This window comes from Bos taurus, chromosome 11, assembly GCF_002263795.3.
Source record: "Bos taurus isolate L1 Dominette 01449 registration number 42190680 breed Hereford chromosome 11, ARS-UCD2.0, whole genome shotgun sequence".
Lineage (NCBI taxonomy): Eukaryota > Metazoa > Chordata > Mammalia > Artiodactyla > Bovidae > Bos > Bos taurus.
The window spans coordinates 78,794,340-78,814,857 of record NC_037338.1 but is presented as its reverse complement, the minus strand read 5'-3'; the positions used below and the strand labels follow the sequence as shown (position 1 = coordinate 78,814,857).

Sequence of the window (20,518 nt, the reverse complement as noted above, 5' to 3'; positions counted from 1 at the left end):
GTCCACCAAGCTTGGCTATGGCTGTTCTCAAAGTGCCAAAAATCTGCAGCAGTCTGAGTTGCTTATAATGGAAAATGCTGGGTTTCAACAAAAAAAAGGGTAATAGATTAAAAACAACAATAAATATTTAAGAGATTTATTAAAGCATCTTATCTCAAAGATGGAAACACATACAAATTAGAAACATGCAACCATCATCTTCCACAGTCAAGTTAAAATGTTATATATTTTTCGTATTTTCATAGCTGAAAACTTCAGATCTTAAACTGAACTCATTCACCCTGAATATTTAATTCATTCTTCCTGAAAGTATCCAGGGCAGCAAATAACCAAAATGCAAACTATTATATAAAGAAAGTGCAAAGTTAAAAAAGAATATGTGTAGAGAATGCCCCCTTCCCACCCACCCCCAATCAAAGGCAAACAATGGCACTTTGCTCTTGCTTAACCTAGATTGTCTTCAAAAACTACTAAAATGTAACATACTTAACAACAAAATCTGACTTTTAATACTATCCAAAAAGCTTGTTAGTGTTTGAAAATAAATGCTTAAACAAAGGAAAATGAACTTTGTATCAAACAAGTATGATGAGCCCTGTGTTGCAGCATTCTGTAAAATGAACAAGACAAAAAGCTGGTATAGGGTTTATTGAAAAAGGCAGAATTTCTTCAGGCAGGTATGTAAGGAGGTGGTGGTTCTTTCTCAGGCATCTTCACTGCCATTTCATAGGTTGGCAAAACATACTGAAAAGAGACAAGAAAAAATTATATTGGACTTAATTCTCCTTTAAATTTCTACCTTAATAACTGTTTTCAGATTTAATACCTTAAATAGGGGTATACCAACCCACAGAGGAGAGCTAAAGAAACTGTTAGCTAAGTACACCTGACTCTTCAGGATACCTGACCCTTAAGTAATGAGAACATTAGAGGTGCCAACACTGCACAGTCAGCCCTCCGTATCTGTGGTTCCATATCTATGGACTCAATGCAGACTGGGTAGTATTGTATTATTTACTACTGAGAAACATCTGTGTATTAGTGGACTCTCTAGTTAAAAGCCATGGTGTCCAAGGGTCAACTATAGTTCTTTGGAGTAGAGATAACTAATAACCTGGAGCTTTACCTGCAGGGGATGTGTCTGATCCAAGATCACTAGAGAGGATAACAGAAGAGGAAGTTAAGAAGGGAAGGCAGAGACAATTTTGCTTCTGAACAGACCCTGAGGCCACCAGGATACCCTGATAGGCAGTATGTACTGCCCTCCCCTCGCTCCACTGTGACTGATAAAGCAGCCAGGCCAAGTCACCTCAAGAACGGAGGATCTCGGTGAAGGGCCCGCTGAACCCTGCTACAGGAACCCTCCAGTACGAGGCTGTATTTTATCAGAATCTATAGTCAAAGCATCAAGCACTTGTATCGCCTGCTCTAAGGTGAAGGGCATACCTAGGTAAACAGTGGCATTTTTAAGCTAAGTGACTCCAACGTGACAGGCTGACGCTACATGGGCCATATACACTCTACATGCTGGAAGCCTGGAAGACAGTACAGCAGCAACTAGAGGGTCTAAGAAGGAGGCCTCCCAACAGACTCACGGAACATACTGCATTCTTCTCCCTACAGGAAAGTCAGCTTCCCCTTTGGATCCTATGGATGTTTTTGGAAAACACCACAAGCTTCAGCTGATGGTACCCTATCCTCAGAAGTTCCAGAAACCAAGAGCCTGGCATCGCTCATACTGCTGTTCACTGACTGGTCTCCCCCTCAAAATGCAACACTTGGAGACTGATCATGAGTCAAAACCATTGGCCAGATGGAATGAGATGAGCAGTACAGAGTGTCTCCAGCTCACATACCCAGGATTCCAACTGGGAAATGCTGAAACTTGCAGATTTAAGCTATTCGTGCCCTAAACCACAGTTACAGCACTGAAGAGAAAATCAAGGTTCAGATTATTCTTTTGGAAATTCTCAATAATGGCTAGTGAAGCTTTAATATCATAAAAGATCATTCACCTGTGGAGGCGCCTCAAAGGCTGGGTACACAGCAATCTCCGGCATGTTTCTGTTGTTGATGTATTTATAACAGTTCCAAACACAGTTAATCAGATAAGCCTAAAGGAATACAAACAAAATTTACATATACTCCAAACTCAACTGTATGTACAATTATAGTTTTAATGCGGCTGCACTGTGAAGCCACTGGCAGCGACTGCCTTTTTCTTCTTTTAAGGCTTCCCAGGTGGCTCTACTGGTATAGAACCTGCCTGCCAGTGCAGGAGATGTAGAAGACCCAGGTTCGATCCCTGGGTTGGGACGATCCCCTGGAGAAGGAAATGGCAACCCACTCCAGTATTCTTGTCTGAAAAATTCCATGGACAGAGGAGCCTAAGGGGCTATAGTCCATAGGGTTGAACAGAGTGAGACACAACTGAGCAACTAACTTTATTTTTTAACTTATAAATTTAATTTAAATTTACCTGCTCTAAAATTAAGGAGTCTTATAATGCTCTCCCTGCATTTTCTCCAGAGAAGGGAACCAGCATCCACTTGGACCAAGTACAGGCCAGGAGTTTTCCCTACGTGCCCTCACTTAAATGTCACAAGCTTTATTACCACTATTTTACAGAGAAACCCAAGTCTGGGATTCCAATTCACGTGTGACAACAACGATGCTGCAGAAGGAATTCTATTTCTGAACTTTGGGAATTTTAAGAGATTTTCAATCCCAACCATGAACCATGTCCAAAAACATGATGTTCCTAGACAAGAAGAATCCTGGTTATCTCCAACCACTGCCTAAAAAAGGACAGAAGACATTCCCTGGAGCTATCTCTACCATATTAGAATAAGGAGAGCTATGAGGAGACACGGGCAACAAGAAGGTCTGGAAGGACACTCTCACAATCCAAATGCCCCTCTTCCCCACCAAATAGTCGGTAACTCACCTTAAAAATGATGAACAAGGCAAAGAACACAAGAACAATGAACAAGAGGCAGCTGGAGTCCAATGCCAGGAGGTCATCTTTATAGGGAAAATCAGGCTATAAAAAAAAGGCAGGGACAAATAGGCAGAGCAGAAGGGAGTTTTAGAGCCCTCAAGCAGAGTGCCTTGCACACAGGAAGCAATCAATATAAATGTTTTTTCGAATGAACGAACAATAAGTTTGCAGTATGCAAAATGGACTCTCTACAGTAGGTTTCAATAAAATTCCTACAAGACGCATTTTTGAAATTAATTTTCATTTATCTGGATCCCACACCTCCATCCACCAGACCTTATTTCGGGCCACAGCATTCCCCGCCCCTCCATCCCACAGCATTAACCTCTGCTCACTGCCTGCTGTCACGAGACAGCCCTACTTTATTATTACAAATAAGATCTTCATGTCTTGATTCCCCAAATACATGGTTTGCTCCTTGAAGAGAAGGAAGTTATGTTTATACACCATACACCAACAGTTTGCCTAGAATAGAGTGAAGAATACAGGAGGCACTCACATATTTGCTACAGAGAGAAGGTACTGTCTTTGACAGTGCCAATGAGTGCCAATGAGCACAACTCCAACGACTGCCAAACACAGTCCAATTATTTATTTACTTTTCATACACCCAAAAGTTGAACTACTCCTGAAGTTCTATGATATCCATCTTTAGGGACTTTTAATATTTCATTATTCACATGGTATGTAAGAAGATATTCTATTTTCATCTTTTTGGTTTCAATATGGTCAGTAACAGTAGTAATGATACTTTAAAACGCTTAAAAATAAATAAATAAAACATAGTAGATTAAATAAAAATAGTACCCAAAAGCTGACTTTGGTTTTCAACAAAAGAAAAATTTTTTTAAGTTTTATTAGCATACACACTTACTAACTGATCCAGATATTCTTTGATTCTTGGCAAGTAAGTCAGAGAACTGATAGCAACCAGGCAGCTGAGAACAAAGTCAAAAAGCCGGTAACAGAAGAACGGAATCAGCCAACCCACTTGATACTGAAGGAAAAAATAACCACAACATCACATCACATATACGGAATGACTAAGGACCACGCAGTGAAGTCAAAACTCGAAAAGTATAGAATACTTACAGAAATTGCTCCGTATACCAGCATTGAACTGATTATAAACATAAGAACAGAGACGGCAAAAAGAACACAGGCATTATCTATGAAAACAGAAGCAAAAATCTAATTAAGCTACTTATATAACAAAAAGCATAAGACTCTTTATGACAAAATGTTATTAAGTAATGAAGCTTATGAAATTCATGCCTTTGCTCTTTCTTATTTGTTAAACTGCTACGACTCATGGCCACTGATTTAGGACAGCACGTGAACCTGGTACTCTGCCAGAGACAGATCCCTGCCCAGGGTCTAAGTTTTGAATATGGGCAAACAGATAATTATGATGCAATGTGGCAAGTGCTACAACAGAAGCAAAAAAACAATTAGTTTTGCCTTTAGCATCAGGGAAAAAAGATAAATGAAATAACACAAGTTGAGTCTTGTGAGATAAGCAGGGTTCAGCTGGAGCAAAAGGCTGGTATTTGTTTAAACACGTAGTTGTACAGACACCCCCTCTTGCCTAAGATAAAATAAATCACCTGAAAGTCAAGTTCTCCCTCAATGCCCCTTTCCCACCTCAACACCCAAACTCCCTGCGCCAAATCCCTTCACCGTGGCTTCTCTGCTACATCCAGGTCTATTTTCTTCTCTGGTCCTCAATCCGTCCTTGAGTTGCTGCCTTTCTCTACATTAATCCACGTCCACTAAACTTTTTCACAAAGTGCTCATGTAATCTCAAACAAAACAAACCAAAAAGCACCCACACTTGACCTGATGAGCTTCTTAGCACTGTAAGAGTCTAAAGTTGATTCTCTGGCTCTGGCTAGATATCAAGAACCAGAAAGGCACTAATAACGAATGATTAGACTACCTGCTCAGTGTTCGCACTAGTGGGTAAGTGTTACGTATCACTGTGTCACTTGGCAATACAAACAGCATCAGTATCTGGCACTGAACTAAGAAGAGCTCTCTAAATTTTCCTAGAGGATATAGGACAACTAAATGTTAAAGACTTAAAGAACTTCCCTGCTGCAGCACACAATGGTTCTCAAAGGGAAGAATTCAGATATAAACAAACTTGAAAGCAAAATGTGTAATTCAAACAATTAGCTTTCAAAAATCCGTTACTGGAAGACTACGAGTTGATTTAAACTTCTTGAAATACTGAAATAATTAAAGTGAAGCTCAAGGTCTTCCACTGGAGCAACAAATAGCAAAACCGAGGAGAGATGGAGTGGTGGGTGCAAAACACATTTAATGCCAGGAACAAGGGATACTCCAGTAGGTGTGAATCAATAAAGCAAGCAAAACATGAGGGACTCAATGCCCAAAGAACCTCAGATTTGCACCATATTCAGAACCTCCTCTGGGAGATCCCAAGTGTTTACCCATCTCCCAGGTGTGTATGCTATGCTATGCTATGCTAAGCTAAGTCACTTCAGTCGTGTCCAACTCTGTGCGACCCCACAGATGGCAGCCCACCAGGCTCCCCCATCCCTGGGATTCTCCAGGCAAGAACACTGGAGTGGGTTGCCATTTCCTCCTCCAATGCATGAAAGTGAAAAGTGAAAGTGAAGTCGCTCAGTCGTGTCCGACTCTTCGCGACCCCAGGTAAGTATAAGTAATGATAAATTCCTATTTGAAAAACAGTTTGCATATGCTGCAGTATAAACTGAGTGTTACAGCCTGTTTGGCTGATTAAAAATAATTAATCACAAACTTCATCTTTTAAAAAATTGGTTATCAGGCCAGTGATCAGAAATTAACTTACCTTTGCAACACCGGGTCTGTGGGAAGGTCAAATTTTACCTTCCAAAGAAATACCAACTACTGTATCACCAAGAACTATGTATTTTTATATTTGCTTACATTCATTGGAAGGACTGATGCTGAAGCTGAAACTCCAATACCTTGGCTACCTGATACGAAGAACTGACTCATCTGAAAGACCCTGATGTTGGGAAAGATTGAAGGTGGGAGGAGAAGGGGACGACAGAGGATGGGATGGTTGGATGGCATCACCAACTTGATGGACATAAGTTTGAGTAAGCTCCGGGAGTTGGTGATGGACAGGGAAGCCTGGCGTGCTGCAGTTCATGGGGTCACAAGAGTCGGACACGACTGAGTGACTGAACTGAACTGAGGGCTTCAGTAGAATACGGTCAACAAAGATATAATGAATAATGTGATTTTCTATGCAGCAGCGACAACACTCATGCAACACACAATAAACTTGAGACTAAAGAGCCAGTTGCACAGACCTACAAAAATCTCAGTAACCATAAATCTTTTCTACACCTCAATTTTAAGAGCAATATACATGACAAAGGAAAATGCTGACATTAGCAGATTCAGTAAAATTTTACAGCCTAAAGTTTATAAATACAAAAAAAATATCAACATCAGAAGCTAACATTTATTGTTCTATTCTGGTTTTTAATTAAAAACAGATTTATTCAGGGAAAAAAAAAAATCAAATGCCAGAAGGGATGTTTCCATATATTCTTGCTATTTCTGTTATCAATTTGACAACAAAATTAAAAGATTATATATGTTTGAAAGTAAAACTAGGACACTCATATAAAAACAAAACAAAAACACTTTAAAAAACACAATATGAACAACTGTTAGTGTCATCATACTATAATGTATTATTGATGGCCACAAAACTCTACCTGCTGTAAGAAATAGGTTAGGCCTGAGGACAGTAATCATTTGAATTAATAACCATTTAAAAAAAAAAAAAAAAACACTTCATTAACAGATAAGAGAGGATCATAATGTAAAAATGTGTAGAGTTTATAACAAAAGCTAATCTAAAAATATAATTAAGATCCTGTAATATTACAAATATAAAACACATGTGAACTGGGAACATTTTTCTGAAGAAACTGTTCACACCGAAAAGTCTGAAGCATAATTTTCTATTCAAATATTAAATTTTTAACATAAAATTAAACTTGCATTTTAGAGAAAGATAAATAATAAAAATACTATTGGGAACAAATAATTTTAAAAAAGTAATTTCCATGAATGTTCTAGGAATACTCTAAATAAAGTCCAATGTCAAATCTTCATCTAAACAATAAAAATATATTAAGAATTGAGACCCTGAGCAAAAGATACCACCAAATATTCAAATAATTCGTATTCTATATTTTACTGTAGGATTGTGCTCCATGAGCAAATGTCTCATTCTCTACTACACTTACCAGCTGACCCTCAAAGACTCAGTCTTCTTCTAATTTCTTCTCCCCTCCTCTTTCCACAGTATTTCAATGCGGACAATGCATATTTCTCAGAAATCTCCTAGCAGTCCACTAGATCTTCTGGCTACAAATGCTCAAATTTAATTCTGAGTATTTTTGAAAAGCCTGCAAACACATTTTGTGCCTCAGCCAAGTATAACAACAATCAATCCTCTACCTAACAGGTGTGTGTGTGTGATTAGCAGGCTAAAGTTTCAACCAAAAACATACCAGCCATTCTCTCAGACGAATAGTAATTGCCAATGACTTCATACTGAATGTTGACAGCTGGCATTGAGTTTGGGTGTGTTACCTCCACAGTCAGCAGAATTGCCATCAACAGGTTGACCACCTATGAAAGATAACATTTTATAGACTATATTATTAATCAGGAAGCAATCCCCAACACAATCTTCAGACGTCCTCTGTTTAACTAACATCTTCCCTGAAGTAATAAAGACATAAAATGGGGACTACCTATGAGATAAAATACACAATATGACTTTAAGAATACTTTAAATATTTCATAAAGTATAAACTTAATCATTTCAGAGAAAAGATGTTGGACTGATCCTATATTAATAAAACAGAATAAAAAGACACCAAAATGAAAAATGAGAGATCACAAATTGCTCATTTGAATCACATATTTATTCATACTCCTATCTCAGAATTTCTGGATTTGAAGAAGCTGATCTATCAGATAAATATAATTTCCATGTCTAGCTATGTTAATGATCCATCAGGTAAGTCTAAGGCCTCTCCACAGTATCTCCTGTACAGTGGTAAGGAATTATTTCCTCTTGAGCTACACTAAAATGCTTAAAAAGATTTTGACTACATCACTTAACTTCCGCCTGCTGGTCTTAGTCTATGGTTTGAGATATTTTGTTATCCCTTCTGAATAAGTACTCCTCTAACACCTCAGTTCAGTTCAGTCGCTCAATCGTGTCCAACTCTTTGCGACCCCGTGGACTGCAGCACGCCAGGCTTCCCTGTCCATCACGAAATCCCAAAGCTTGCTCAAACTCACATCTATCGAGTCAGTGATGCCATCCAACCATCTTGTCCTCTGTCGTCCCCTTCTCCTCCCGCCTTCAGTCTTTCCCAGCATCAGGTCTTTGCCAGTGAGTCAGTTCTTCAAATCAGGTGGCCAAAGTATTGGGAGTTTCAGCTTCAGCATCAGTCCTTCCAATGACTATTCAGGACTGATTTCCTGTAGGATCCAGGTTGGATCTCCCTGCAGTCCAAGGGACTCTCAAGAGTCTTCTCCAACACCACAGTTCAAAAGCATCAATTCTTCGGCACTCAGCTTTCTTTATAGTCCAACTCTTACATCCATACATGACTACTGGAAAAACCATAGCTTTGACTAGATGGACCTTTGTCAGCAAAGTAATGTCCCTGCTTTTTAATATGCTACTAGGTTGATCACAGCTTTTCTTCCAAGGAGCAAGTGTCTTTTAATTTCATGACTGCAGTCACCATCTGCAGTGATTTTGGAGCCCCCCAAAATAAAGCCTCTCACTGTTTCCATTGTTTCCCCATCTATTTGCCATGAAGAGATGGGACTGGATGCCATGATCTTAGTTTTCTGAATGCCGAGTTTTAAGCCAACTTTGCTCAACAAACTAGTAAAATGAGAGTAGAGCAATCTGATCACAGCACATCAGGATCTCAGTTCCCACATCCTAACTAACAAATTTCAATCAACGTGTCTGAAACAAATTTCAATTAACACAGTCTGGTTCTTTTATGCACTGGCTGCATAAATCTTTTAAATGTCACATGCTGCTGCTGCTGCTAAGTCGCTTCAGTCGTGTCCGACTCTATGTGACCCCATGGACGGCAGCCCACCAGTCTCCCCATCCCTGGGATTCTCCAGGCAAGAACAGTGGAATGTCACATGAGTGACTTCCTAAAACTCCCAATTCTTTTTCACACTTGATCCTGCTAAGCTACCACCTATATCTACCTGTAGAGCTGGATTCAGGGCCTAAGCGTAAGCCCTTATACATTATCTGCAAATTTCATCTTATAACATTCTTGCATATCAATATTTTCTCCGTTTGAATTCTGACACCCTATGGATAGATTTACACTCTCTCAGCTTCCTGCATTTGAAAACATGATTATCATTTAATGAGATTCTCCACCTAAGTCACTAGCAAGAGAACAGGGCTGAGGACAAGCTGCCAGATAGAGGCTCTTCTCTTCCCATTGGTCAGCAGCTTTCAAATAAAGTCTTTATCTGGTCCAAAGTAACATCTAGAGACTTTGTCAAACATCTTGCTGAAATCCCATCACCAGTATCTGGTGAATTTCCCTGGTCTACCAGGGTGTAACTCCAATTCAAAAAGGAGATTCTTTATGCCTCTAGTTGTTCGTGAATTACACAGTTATCCCAAGAGGCACCACTTCCTCTAAGTGCTCAAAACAACCCTGCTAATGATTTAAGAACTGGAGTAGGCTTCCCTATCTAAAGTCCACAGCATCTGCCTTCCTTCCCTTCGTGAACATGGGATACTTTCAAGGGACATCTGAGCTTCTTTATCAATAGTGTTTTAAACAATCTCTATCATGGAGCTCTCTCCTGTCCACCCTGAATGATAAATACGTTTATCAGCTAAAGGCATTTCACATTCTCGAAGACAAGCAGCCCAAGGTTTTTAAATAAGATAAATGTCACAATACCTAATTCGGAATCAATTGAGATTTCTAAAGACACACTATAAATCAAGTAAATTTACATATATTATTTGACTTTATTCTTCACAACAACCTTGTGAAGAAAGTATGACTTATGCTCATTTGCTGACGGTTAAACTAAGGTTCAGCAAAGTGAAATACCATGTGTTAAGCTCACTGAGGTGATAACAGGACAGAGTTAGGACACCAATCTGGTTCTTTTAAAAACATCTTTCTTCTTACTACTACAGGATCACTTACAACCATTCCTAAGCAACTCTTGTTTTGAGATCTTTCCAAAATAAACCATTATCTAAGGCTACAAATAGCTGTGAAAAGAAGAGAAGTGAAAAGCAAAGGAGAAAAGGAAACTCTGAATGCAGAGTTCCAAAGAATAGCAAGAAGAGATAAGAAAGCCTTCCTCAGCGATCAATGCAAAGAAATAGAGGAAAACAACAGAATGGGAAAGACTAGAGATCTCTTCAAGAAAATTAGAGATACCAAGGGAACATTTCATGCAAAGATGGGCTCGAAAAAGGACAGAAATGGTATGGACCTAACAGAAGCAGAAGATATTAAGAAGAGGTGGCAAGAATACACAGAAGAACTGTACAAAAAAGATCTTCACGACCCAGATAATCACGATGGTGTGATCACTCACCAAGAGCCAGACATCCTGGAATGTGAAGTCAAGTGGGCCTTAGAAAGCATCACTACGAACAAAGCTAGTGGAGGTGATGGAATTCCAGTGGAGCTATTTCAAATCCTGAAAGATGATGCTGTGAAAGTGCTGCACTCAATATGCCAGCACATTTGGAAAACTCAGCAGTGGCCACAGGACTGGAAAAGGTCCGTTTTCATTCCAATCCCAAAGAAAGGCAATGCCAAAGAATGCTCAAACTACTGCACAATTGCACTCATCTCACATGCTAGTAAAGTAATGCTCAAAATTCTTCAAGTCAGGCTTCAGCAATACGTGAACCGTGAACTTCCTGATGTTCAAGCTAGTTTTAGAAAAGGCAGAGGAACCAGAGATCAAAGTGCCAACATCTGCTGGATCATGGAAAAAACAAGAGAGTTCCAGAAAAACATCTATTTCTGCTTTATTGACTATGCCAAAGCCTTTGACTGTGTGGATCACAATAAACTGTGGAAAATTCTGAAAAAGATGGGAATACCAGACCACCTGACCGGCCTCTTGAGAAATCTGTATGCAGGTCAGGAAGCAACAGTTAGAACTGGACATGGAACAACAGACTGGTTCCAAATAGGAAAAGGAGTATGTCAAGGCTGTATATTGTTACCCTGCTTCTTTAACTTATATGCAGAGTACATCATGAGAAACGTTGGACTGGAACACAAGCTGGAATCAAGATTGCCGGGAGAAATATCAATAACCTCAGATATGCAGATGACACCACCCTTATGGCAGAAAAGAGAAGAGGAACTCAAAAGCCTCTTGATGAAAGTGAAAGAGGAGAGTGAAAAAGTTGGCTTGAAGCTCAACATTCAGAAAACGAAGATCATGGCATCTGGTCCCATCACTTCATGGGAAATAGATGGGGAAACAGTGGAAACAGTGTCAGACTTTATTTTGGGGGGGCTCCAAAATCACTGCAGATGATGAATGCAGCCATGAAATTAAAAGACGCTTACTCCTTGGAAGGAAAGTTATGACCAACCTAGATACCATATTCAAAAGCAGAGACGTTACTTTGCCAACAAAGGTCCGGCTAGTCAAGGCTATGGTTTTTCCAGTGGTCATGTATGGATGTGAGAGTTGGACTGTGAAGAAGGCTGAGCGCCAAAGAATTGATGCTTTTGAACTGTGGTGTTGGAGAAGACTCTTGAGAGTCCCTTGGACTGCAAGGAGATCCAACCAGTCCATTCTGAAGGAGATCAGCCCTGGGATATCTTTGGAAGGAATGATGCTAAAGCTGAAACTCCAGTACTTTGGCCACCTCATGCGAAGAGTTGACTCACTGGAAAAGACTCTGATGCTCGGAGGGATTGGGGGCAGGAGGAGAAGGGGACGACAGAGGATGAGATGGCTGGATGGCATCACTGACTCAATGGATGTGAGTTTGAGTGAACTCCGGGAGTTGGTGATGGACAGGGAGGCCTGGCATGGGGTCGCAAAGAGTTGGACACGACTGAGCGACTAAACTGAACTGAAGGCCACAAAATGTTTGTTACTCTCTAAATACATTCAGGTACATGCTTTTTCCTTGCACTGCTCAAAAGCAAGGTATTTCATCCTTCAACACTTGAAAGATCTTGTAAGAGACAATCATATTTTCAAGGTGACTCCCCAGTTGATAGCTGATGTTTTAACTGCCCATTTTTATTGCAGTGGGTTTTGGACAGGGTAGGTGGTTTATGAGCTAATATAATTAGGTGAATTAACTATTGAACATATATCTCTACTAAGACACCGTATATTCTGTGCATGGAAATCAGTTCAAAATCAATTCAGCAAACCCTTCTTTACTAAGCACAATACTGTCATAGTTTAAAAGCTCTGTACGGGAATGAAAAATATTTATGTGAAAAATAACATGCAAACTCAATTACTAAATGAAGGAAATGACACATCAAAAATATTCAGAAGTTTATTTTTCCTTTCTTAAATATTTGCATCACATATAGCATTTATAGAAATCTTTTCTTCTCTTTCATGGGTAAGTCACAGACTCACCCACTATTATCTTCTAGTATTAGTGACACTTCAAGTTTCTTTTCATTGTGAGTCATTCTCTGAATATTAAACAAAATAAATCATAGGTCTAATCAAAAGAAGCAAGAAATGATAAATTTCAGCACTATTTCATTACAAGCTCAAAGGATTTTTCAACTCTTCACTGATTAATTATATTTCATTAGCACCTCAATGTAACATTTTAAAGCACTCAACTGGAAAACTCATCCTGTGATCTTATTTTCACCCCTGAGTACCTATCCTATGCTCACAGACTCCATTCTATTTACTTCTGATTACCACTGGTATTTCTAAGTTCCATGCAGCATTTTTCAAAACATACATAAGATGAACTTTGTGATCTTGTAATATAAAATCTGAACAGAACAACTACATACAAACAACTCCAGTATATTTATTCCTGATTCATTTTTCCCTTTTACTGCATTCAGGAAAGAAAATTTGCAAAAATGTAATTAAAATAATGACTGACTTCTAAATCTAGTCACACGGAGTGGTACAGAATGCAGCCAATATGCACATATGTCAACAGCCAGGGCAATGGACACATCCATGCAGAAGGGGTACTGCATTTACTGGGATAAACAATATGGTCTGCGTTATAAGACTTTTACACACTTTATTTAAGTAAACAAACAATCACAAAGAACAGATGTGTCACATTTCACTTGTTTCAAAGGAGTAGGATCAGATCCTTGGAAGCACGCAGCCCCAGGAGAGTAATTCCTCTTTGCTTCTCATTTCACAGCCACACCCATCCTAGAAGATTCCTGAGGACTGGTTTTTTTTTTTTTTTTTTCCCTTTAATCCTTATTCTTTAGTTTTCCCACAGTATATTCTGCCACAACCCAACTTATGCTCAGACTATAATTAGAACAATGTCTTAGGGCATCTTGATAAGGGTCTCAGGCAAGTCAGCAGACAGCTGTCATCAGATAAAAACCAAAACTGTCTTTAAAAATGCTGTTAAATGTATATGTAGTTAAATGTACACATACAGTTGTTTACCCTTTTGTGCGGTTACGAATGAGATATTCCTACTATTTTTGGAGGAGACAATTCATTTAACAATGGTCTAATGAATACTTCAAATGCTCTAATAAGTTACTATTACACACACATTTTATAGAGAAAGGCATAGCATCTTTCTCCCTCAAAGAGGATATCATGTTGTAGGGAGAAAAATTCAAATGTGTAATTAGTATTTTTAATAAGCACACACAAGAGGTATGCAGTAATTCTTCCAGATAAACAGTGAGGAAACCAGCTTCTTCTGGCAGGGAAGCAAGGAAGCTTCGCCAAGGAAACTACTGAACTATTACAAAACTAACTGTAATTGGCAAAATGGCTGTTAGTAGTTGAAGTTGTATAAGTAAAAGAAAGGCTTTTATACTATTTCACTATTTTTGTATATTTGAGATTTCTGTCAATGAAGTTTTTAAAAAGTTTGGGGAAACATACTAACTCTGAAATATAAATAAGCCATACTGATTTAAAGGAGTCAGGAGTGAGGACTGGGAAGGAATACAGCTTGAGGAGCCTGTCTTCACTTCTTCCCTAGCTACCTCACTTTTAGACTGTTTATGGTGAAGATATTCATAAAAAATTAGCCATATATTATTACACCTTTCCAAGACCTACAATTTTAACCAGTGCTCTAAATGCCTTCTTGTAGTACACCATCAACCATGAAGGAGGACACTGCTGCTGTAGACTTTAAAGCTCATTTTCAACCATTCAATAAACATCTGAACTTGTATCTCCTTCGACTGCCAGGATCCCAAAGCCACACTTCTGAACATCACCAACAATACTATAATCGACAAAACCAATGGCCTTTTCCAACCTAAGAAAATGTTGTTTAAAAATCATCTGGCTTCAAATTTTTCACTAAATGATAGAAAAAACAATTTATGAACGCCAGACTTTAATCTGGAACTCATTCTGAAATTCCCTATTATTTAAACTAAGTATTAAGCTAAACATGCTTCTTTAAATCTAAATGCCAAAGGCTAGCATTTCAGGGCTGGTACATATAGTAACTGGCTCTGGCTTCTCTGTGTCTTCTGCACTATTTACTACCATATAATTAACCCTTTGGAGAAGGAAATGGCAACCCACTCCAGTATTCTTGCCTGGAGAATCCCATGGACGGAGGAGCCTGGTGGGCTACGGTCCACGGGGTTGCAAAGAGTCGGACACAACTGAGCGACTTCACTTCACTAATTAACCCTTTGGTACACAGTGTGCAATCACCTAACATGACCTCAGCAGAAGCAGATGCTAGAAAGCAGTGACACTGTATCCAACAGAAAGTTACTGCTACAGCATCTGCAACCAACAGGAGCTTGAGGACTGCACCCAAGGTTCTAAACAGCACCGGGCAACCTCAAGGAGAATCATAAATATTCTCCCACCTGGAATACAGGAAGAAGAGTATCCTGACAAGGTACTTGGACTTCACTCACTCTTAGTAAAGAAGCTTCTGGCAAAAAAAAAAAACAAAAAAAAACAAAAGTGCTGTTTGGACAAGTCCTCTTTGTGTCTTGGTGGTCTTGGTTTTTAAATGTTGTCTCCCCAACTAGGCAGAAATTATGTCTTTATGTTGCCAGGATCCCGAAGCCACAGTTTTGAACATCACCAGCAATACTATAATCAACAAAACCAATGGCCTTTTCGAACCCTTAACCTAATTTGAATCTGTTATTACTGATTAGCTTCTCGTTCCTTAACACTGCACTTTCATATCTTTGCTCCAAACTTCATTGCTATGCCATCAGTATCTTAAGGGCAGATGCCACGGTCAAGATAAGAAAACACTTGAGAGCCTCTGTGTAGCAGCTGATAGGAAGACAAAAGATGAGTAACACACGTCCCTGTAACTTTGTTTCTATGTGCACCACAGCCATTTGCACTGTAGATGAGCAACAGATCTCTTAAAGCAGATGAACTGATGTAAGCAGCATATTATATTCCATGAACTAGAAAAATTCATGCAAAGAAAGAATAGTTTATGGGATCTTTTTATGAAACTAAAGCATGGAAAAACAGAGCTCTGTGCAAAATGTTTTCACATCAAGTCCCTCCAGTGGGAAACAGATGTAAAACTCCCTGTTCCCTATTTTGAGAGAATAAATGCCCTTACTAAAATCCTTCTCTCTGCATTTTGAGTTTCATGGTTTATAACTCCCATTTTTGCTTGCTATTCCTTTCTTTTTTATGAACAGAGACCAGAGCATCAAAAAAATACCTGCCTTGGAAAGAAACACAGCCAATTACATTCAGATGGCTGAAACTGAGATGGTGCTTATTTTCTTTTCAAGGAGTTAGAAATCCTTTGTTCTGTGAATGGAGGGAAGGATCTGAGAAGAAACAGGAAGATTAAGTTTGCATGGAAGAGTCCCAGGTTGCTGGACTCTTTCTCAATTAAGTAAAAGGGAAGGTCATCTTCCAGGGATGGGGGAAACAGGGCTGAATAAGAGGCTTGAGGACCCTAAAGATCTGAATTATTCATTTAGGGAAGGCAGAGCTAAGGACAAACAAAAGAAACATAAGACCCAGCCCTTTAAAAAAATGAAGAACAAAATTAGAAATATAATGCATGTCCAGTATTACAAATCAGTTAAAATACAAAAGGGGTGAGGGTCTTTGTGGGGAAAGGTGACATAATTATAGCAATGTTTCTGAAGATAAAAGTAGAGGAAATATTAAAATAAGCTTAGAAATAAGCAAATAAGCCCACCCATTCAAGTTTTGTTTTTAATGCACATTAATGAAGCAAGATAGTTAAAAAAAAAAAAAAATGTAAATAAGGAGTAACGTGGAGTTCAGGTCCCCTGTGAGTGGGCATGAAACTGTATCTGCCTAACTGAAGATGATTCTCATCAGCTGTTTACCAAACAGTAATAATTTCAATGGAACCTCTGGGTTCAGAAGAAATGAGAACAGAAAAAGGCAAAAAAAAAAAAAAAAAAATCTGATAAAGTTCTTCCTTTTTTGCAGTTCACAAAGTTATCAGAAACTGCATTATCACTTATGCCACAACCTCTCAAAACAAAAACAAATAAAAACTTTAAAAATCACAAAGTCATTAGCGAAGATGACCAAGCCGACAGACAATATGAGTAGTTTTTCAAAACTTCTGTGAAGTCATCATAACCCCAGACTACCTAAATGGAATCTTGTATTTACAAATCATGAGCTTTAGTGAAAATGAATAGTAGTGGAGATGGTGCTAAGAAATCACAACAGCATTGCTAGTGAACCACCAATCAGTAACACTGTCAACCTGGTTATGACACAGAATCACACAAATCCTGCCCCCACCCCCCCGGGAACGTTAGCACGTTACCAAAACACAGCAGGTTCTAGACAAAGGTCTCAAAAACCTGAATGGGTCTGTGGTGAAAAGCTTCTCACCAGCGGGCAGGAGAAAACCTACTGCATTTGGAAAAAGGCAGATAGTAAGTAAATACTGGCCAAAGGTATTACCTCCAAGAGAATTTCCAGACTCACAACAGAGACCTGTCTGCCTACATCCCAAACACACTGTAACAAATAAGCTCCAGAAACAAGAGACAACTGTGTTCAACTGGATCTCTTGCCTTCCCTTCAGGTAAAACAATAATGTTTAAAACCAGGCTGCATCTCGGAAGGTGCGTTCCTAATTCTTTCCTTTAGGGGGGTAAAAAGAAAAAAATCCCAGGAAGCACTGACGGAGAGTGGGGAGGTGGGGGGCAGTTCCTTCAGATCACGGAAGCACACATAAAGATCCCGCAGCCTGGTCATTTCCAGAACTGACCACACCAAAGTCGAGCTCTCTCCTCCCGCAGGCCCCCTCCACACTAGGCCGCAACGCCTGTGCCTTCCCCAACCCCCACTTTTCTCCTCTTATTCTCGCCTAAAAAAAACCCCACAATTTCCCTGGTCCCTCCCACCCCCACGCCGATTCCCAGACACAAGTCTCCCCCCTCCAAACTTAAGAGGCCACTAAAAAGAAGGTTCCCGAGGCCTTCCCGCCCCATTCCCTCCCAGTGGATCCTCCCGGTCAAATATGAGTCTCTCCCGCTTCCCCCTCCGGCGTATCCTCCCCCCACCATGGCCCCTTCCCTGCCTCCTCGCCCGCCCTTACCATGTACCAGGTCCCCAGGATGATCGTCCCGGTGCGAACATGGCAACAGCCGCAGCACCGGGTGCTGTAGAACCGGTCGCTGCGGCTCCGCTTGAAAGTCATGGACACCATCAGGAACCTCGAGGGCCTCTTTCTTGGCCGGGCCCCTAACAAACGCCTTCCGCCTAGCGGTTGAAGACGGAGAACTCCGTCACTGAGGTCAAACCAAACGACGCGTCTTCAAGACCGCCCCCCTGCCAGGGCCCCCAAGCCAAGAGCCTTCGCACCTGCGCACTGAGGGCAAAGCGCTGTTCCCGCGAGAGCTCGATTTACGCTTTTCCTCGCCTTCCTCGCACTCAGGCCAATGGAAGAACGGGAAGCTAGGCGGAAGCGGGTTTTGATTGGAAAAGCCTGAAGATTGACAGGATCTCACACCCAATCAGAGCCGCAACTCGCCTCGGCGCTAATAGATTCCCCTCCTCTTACTAGACGGCGAGGGCTGGTTCCTGGGCTTAGGGTAGTTCGGGTTGGAGAGGGAGCCTGGTAATTCACCCTCCCCGAAGTGAAAGCGAGGAGGTGAGAGGCATTTAATGGGAAAAAAGAAAGTCTAGATGGAGTAGGTGGAAGAAACCGGGCAGGGAGGACTTGTCTGAGTGAATCTGCCACGTACAGCTCGAACGCATCACGGGACCGCGGCTGCTCACGTGACCTTTGCGTCATAGCTCAATTATGGGGCTGGCCAGGAGAGGTGCCTGTGGAGAAGGGGGTGGGGCTAAACCCTGCTCTGGGGCCCTCCTGGCTGCGTAAGTTGAACTTTATTTAGAGGGATCAAATGTTAGCCTACCCCTTTGTCTCTCTTTGACACCTCTTTGTTGGGAGCAAAGAAATACCATGCTACTCTGCCAGAGAAGAAAAGAATTGAAGAAAACATAAGGCAGAACTGTTTAGCTGCTGGGTGTTTACAGATAGAGTGACTTTTATAAGGAAAAATTGTGAAACATAAGGAAATGCACTGAGGTTCCTGGGTGTCTTCCATGAAAAACAAGCCATAGTCTGGCTCACCTTTCTGGGTATTCTGAATCTAGGGGAGCTCTCCATTTTTGTGCAGTCAAGTATGGCAAGAGAGCATAATTGTCATTTAAGTAAACAGAGGCTATTGTGGCGGTGAAGTGCGGCCCTCAAACCAAGTGTGGCCTTTGCAGCCACAACCAGTGATGCAGGATTCAGGATGGAGGAAAATAAGCTATTGGGCTTAGATGTAAGGGAATAGTTTTAGTAAGTCCAGACTCTTGCATCTTCCCATACATGGAAAAACACTTAATTCATTGGCCTGGGCTATCTGATCTATCTTTAACTAGCAGTAATCTATTGGTGTTCTGCTATCAGTGATTCCCGCCGCCCCCTACCCCCCCCTCAAAAAAAAAAAAAAAAAACCCCTGTGTATCTTGGCTCCTCCGTTTGCATTTTGGAAAAGGCCCTCAGAGCTGTCTGAGAGAATGTCTCCTGGGCTTCAATCCTCAGCTAAGTCCAACAAATAAAAGATAATTCTCAGCTTTTAGGTTGTGTGTATTTTTCTCAAGCAACATCTATTCAACTCTAAATGTTTTTAACTGATAGCAAGAGAAACTCTTGTCCTTTAAAGTTCATATTGAATCCCCCTCCTTGGAAAAAATATTTGTAAATTCATTTCCCAATCCTGATTTGAATGATGTAAGTGGGTACTTTACATTGTCCTGTAAACCGACTCTATAAAATTTCACTGATCCCCTCGTTAATGAGTAAATAAAATGTTTTACACTGTTCATTTTTTGTCTGTATGAGACTTAGGACTTTTATCTTTTTATGAAAAGATGTTGTTTTATTCTTTGGAAAATACACTTCCTTTTAGGAAACAGAAATGCCTTCCCTTCTGCCTTTCTTAGCTGAAAACCACAGTAAATTTAGTGTAAAGTTTATTACATGGGCAAGGTTTCAATGAACACTGCCTGAAATTATTTATTGATTTGTTGATTATTTATTTCCCTCACTAAATATAAATTCTAGAAGAGCAGAGGCTTGTTTACTTCTGCGACACTGAAAGCATTGTCTGCAGACAATTATCCTAGTTCGGATAATACTCTCAAACTCTCTCGGAGGCCATACTAAAGCCAAGCTACAGTGAAGAATGGAATGCAGCGGTAGCAATTTAACTCAATAAATTATGACATTTCTCCACTTACTAAGGAGTAATAATAATTCCACATGCTCCAAAAAAAAAAAAATTCCATAACCCTAACTGTGTTCTATGCATGGATTTAATCACTTTTTTTTCAATCATTTCATCCTTAAAACCAGTGGTCCTCAACCTTTTTGGCACCAGGGACGGGTTTTGTTAAGGAAATATTTCCAGAGACCAATAGTGCAGAGGTGAGGGGGTGGTTTGGGGATGATTCACGTGCATATTTCAGAGAAGGCAATGGCACCCCACTCCAGTGTTCTTGCCTGGAGAATCCCAGGGATGGGGGAACCTGGTGGGCTGCCACCTACGGGGTCTCACAGAGTTGGACACGACTGAAGCGACTTAGCAGCAGCAGCAAGCGCATATTTATTGTGCACTTTACTTCTATTATTGTTACATTGTGATATATAATGAAATAACTGTACAACTCACCATAATTCAGAATCAGTGGGAGCCCTGAGTTTCT

General features: G+C 40.2%; 1 protein-coding gene across 1 annotated transcript; it reads right to left on the bottom strand.

Annotated features, from left to right (window-relative positions):
- Positions 1-122: 122 nt before the first annotated feature.
- On the bottom strand, positions 123-18,089 carry LAPTM4A (lysosomal protein transmembrane 4 alpha). Its single transcript, NM_205799.1, is given in 7 exon segments — positions 123-744; positions 2,016-2,114; positions 2,948-3,043; positions 3,876-3,998; positions 4,094-4,170; positions 7,549-7,669; positions 17,856-18,089. Coding segments are annotated over 7 exon segments (702 nt in total). The 5' UTR covers positions 17,967-18,089; the 3' UTR covers positions 123-669.
- Positions 18,090-20,518: the final 2,429 nt, after the last annotated feature.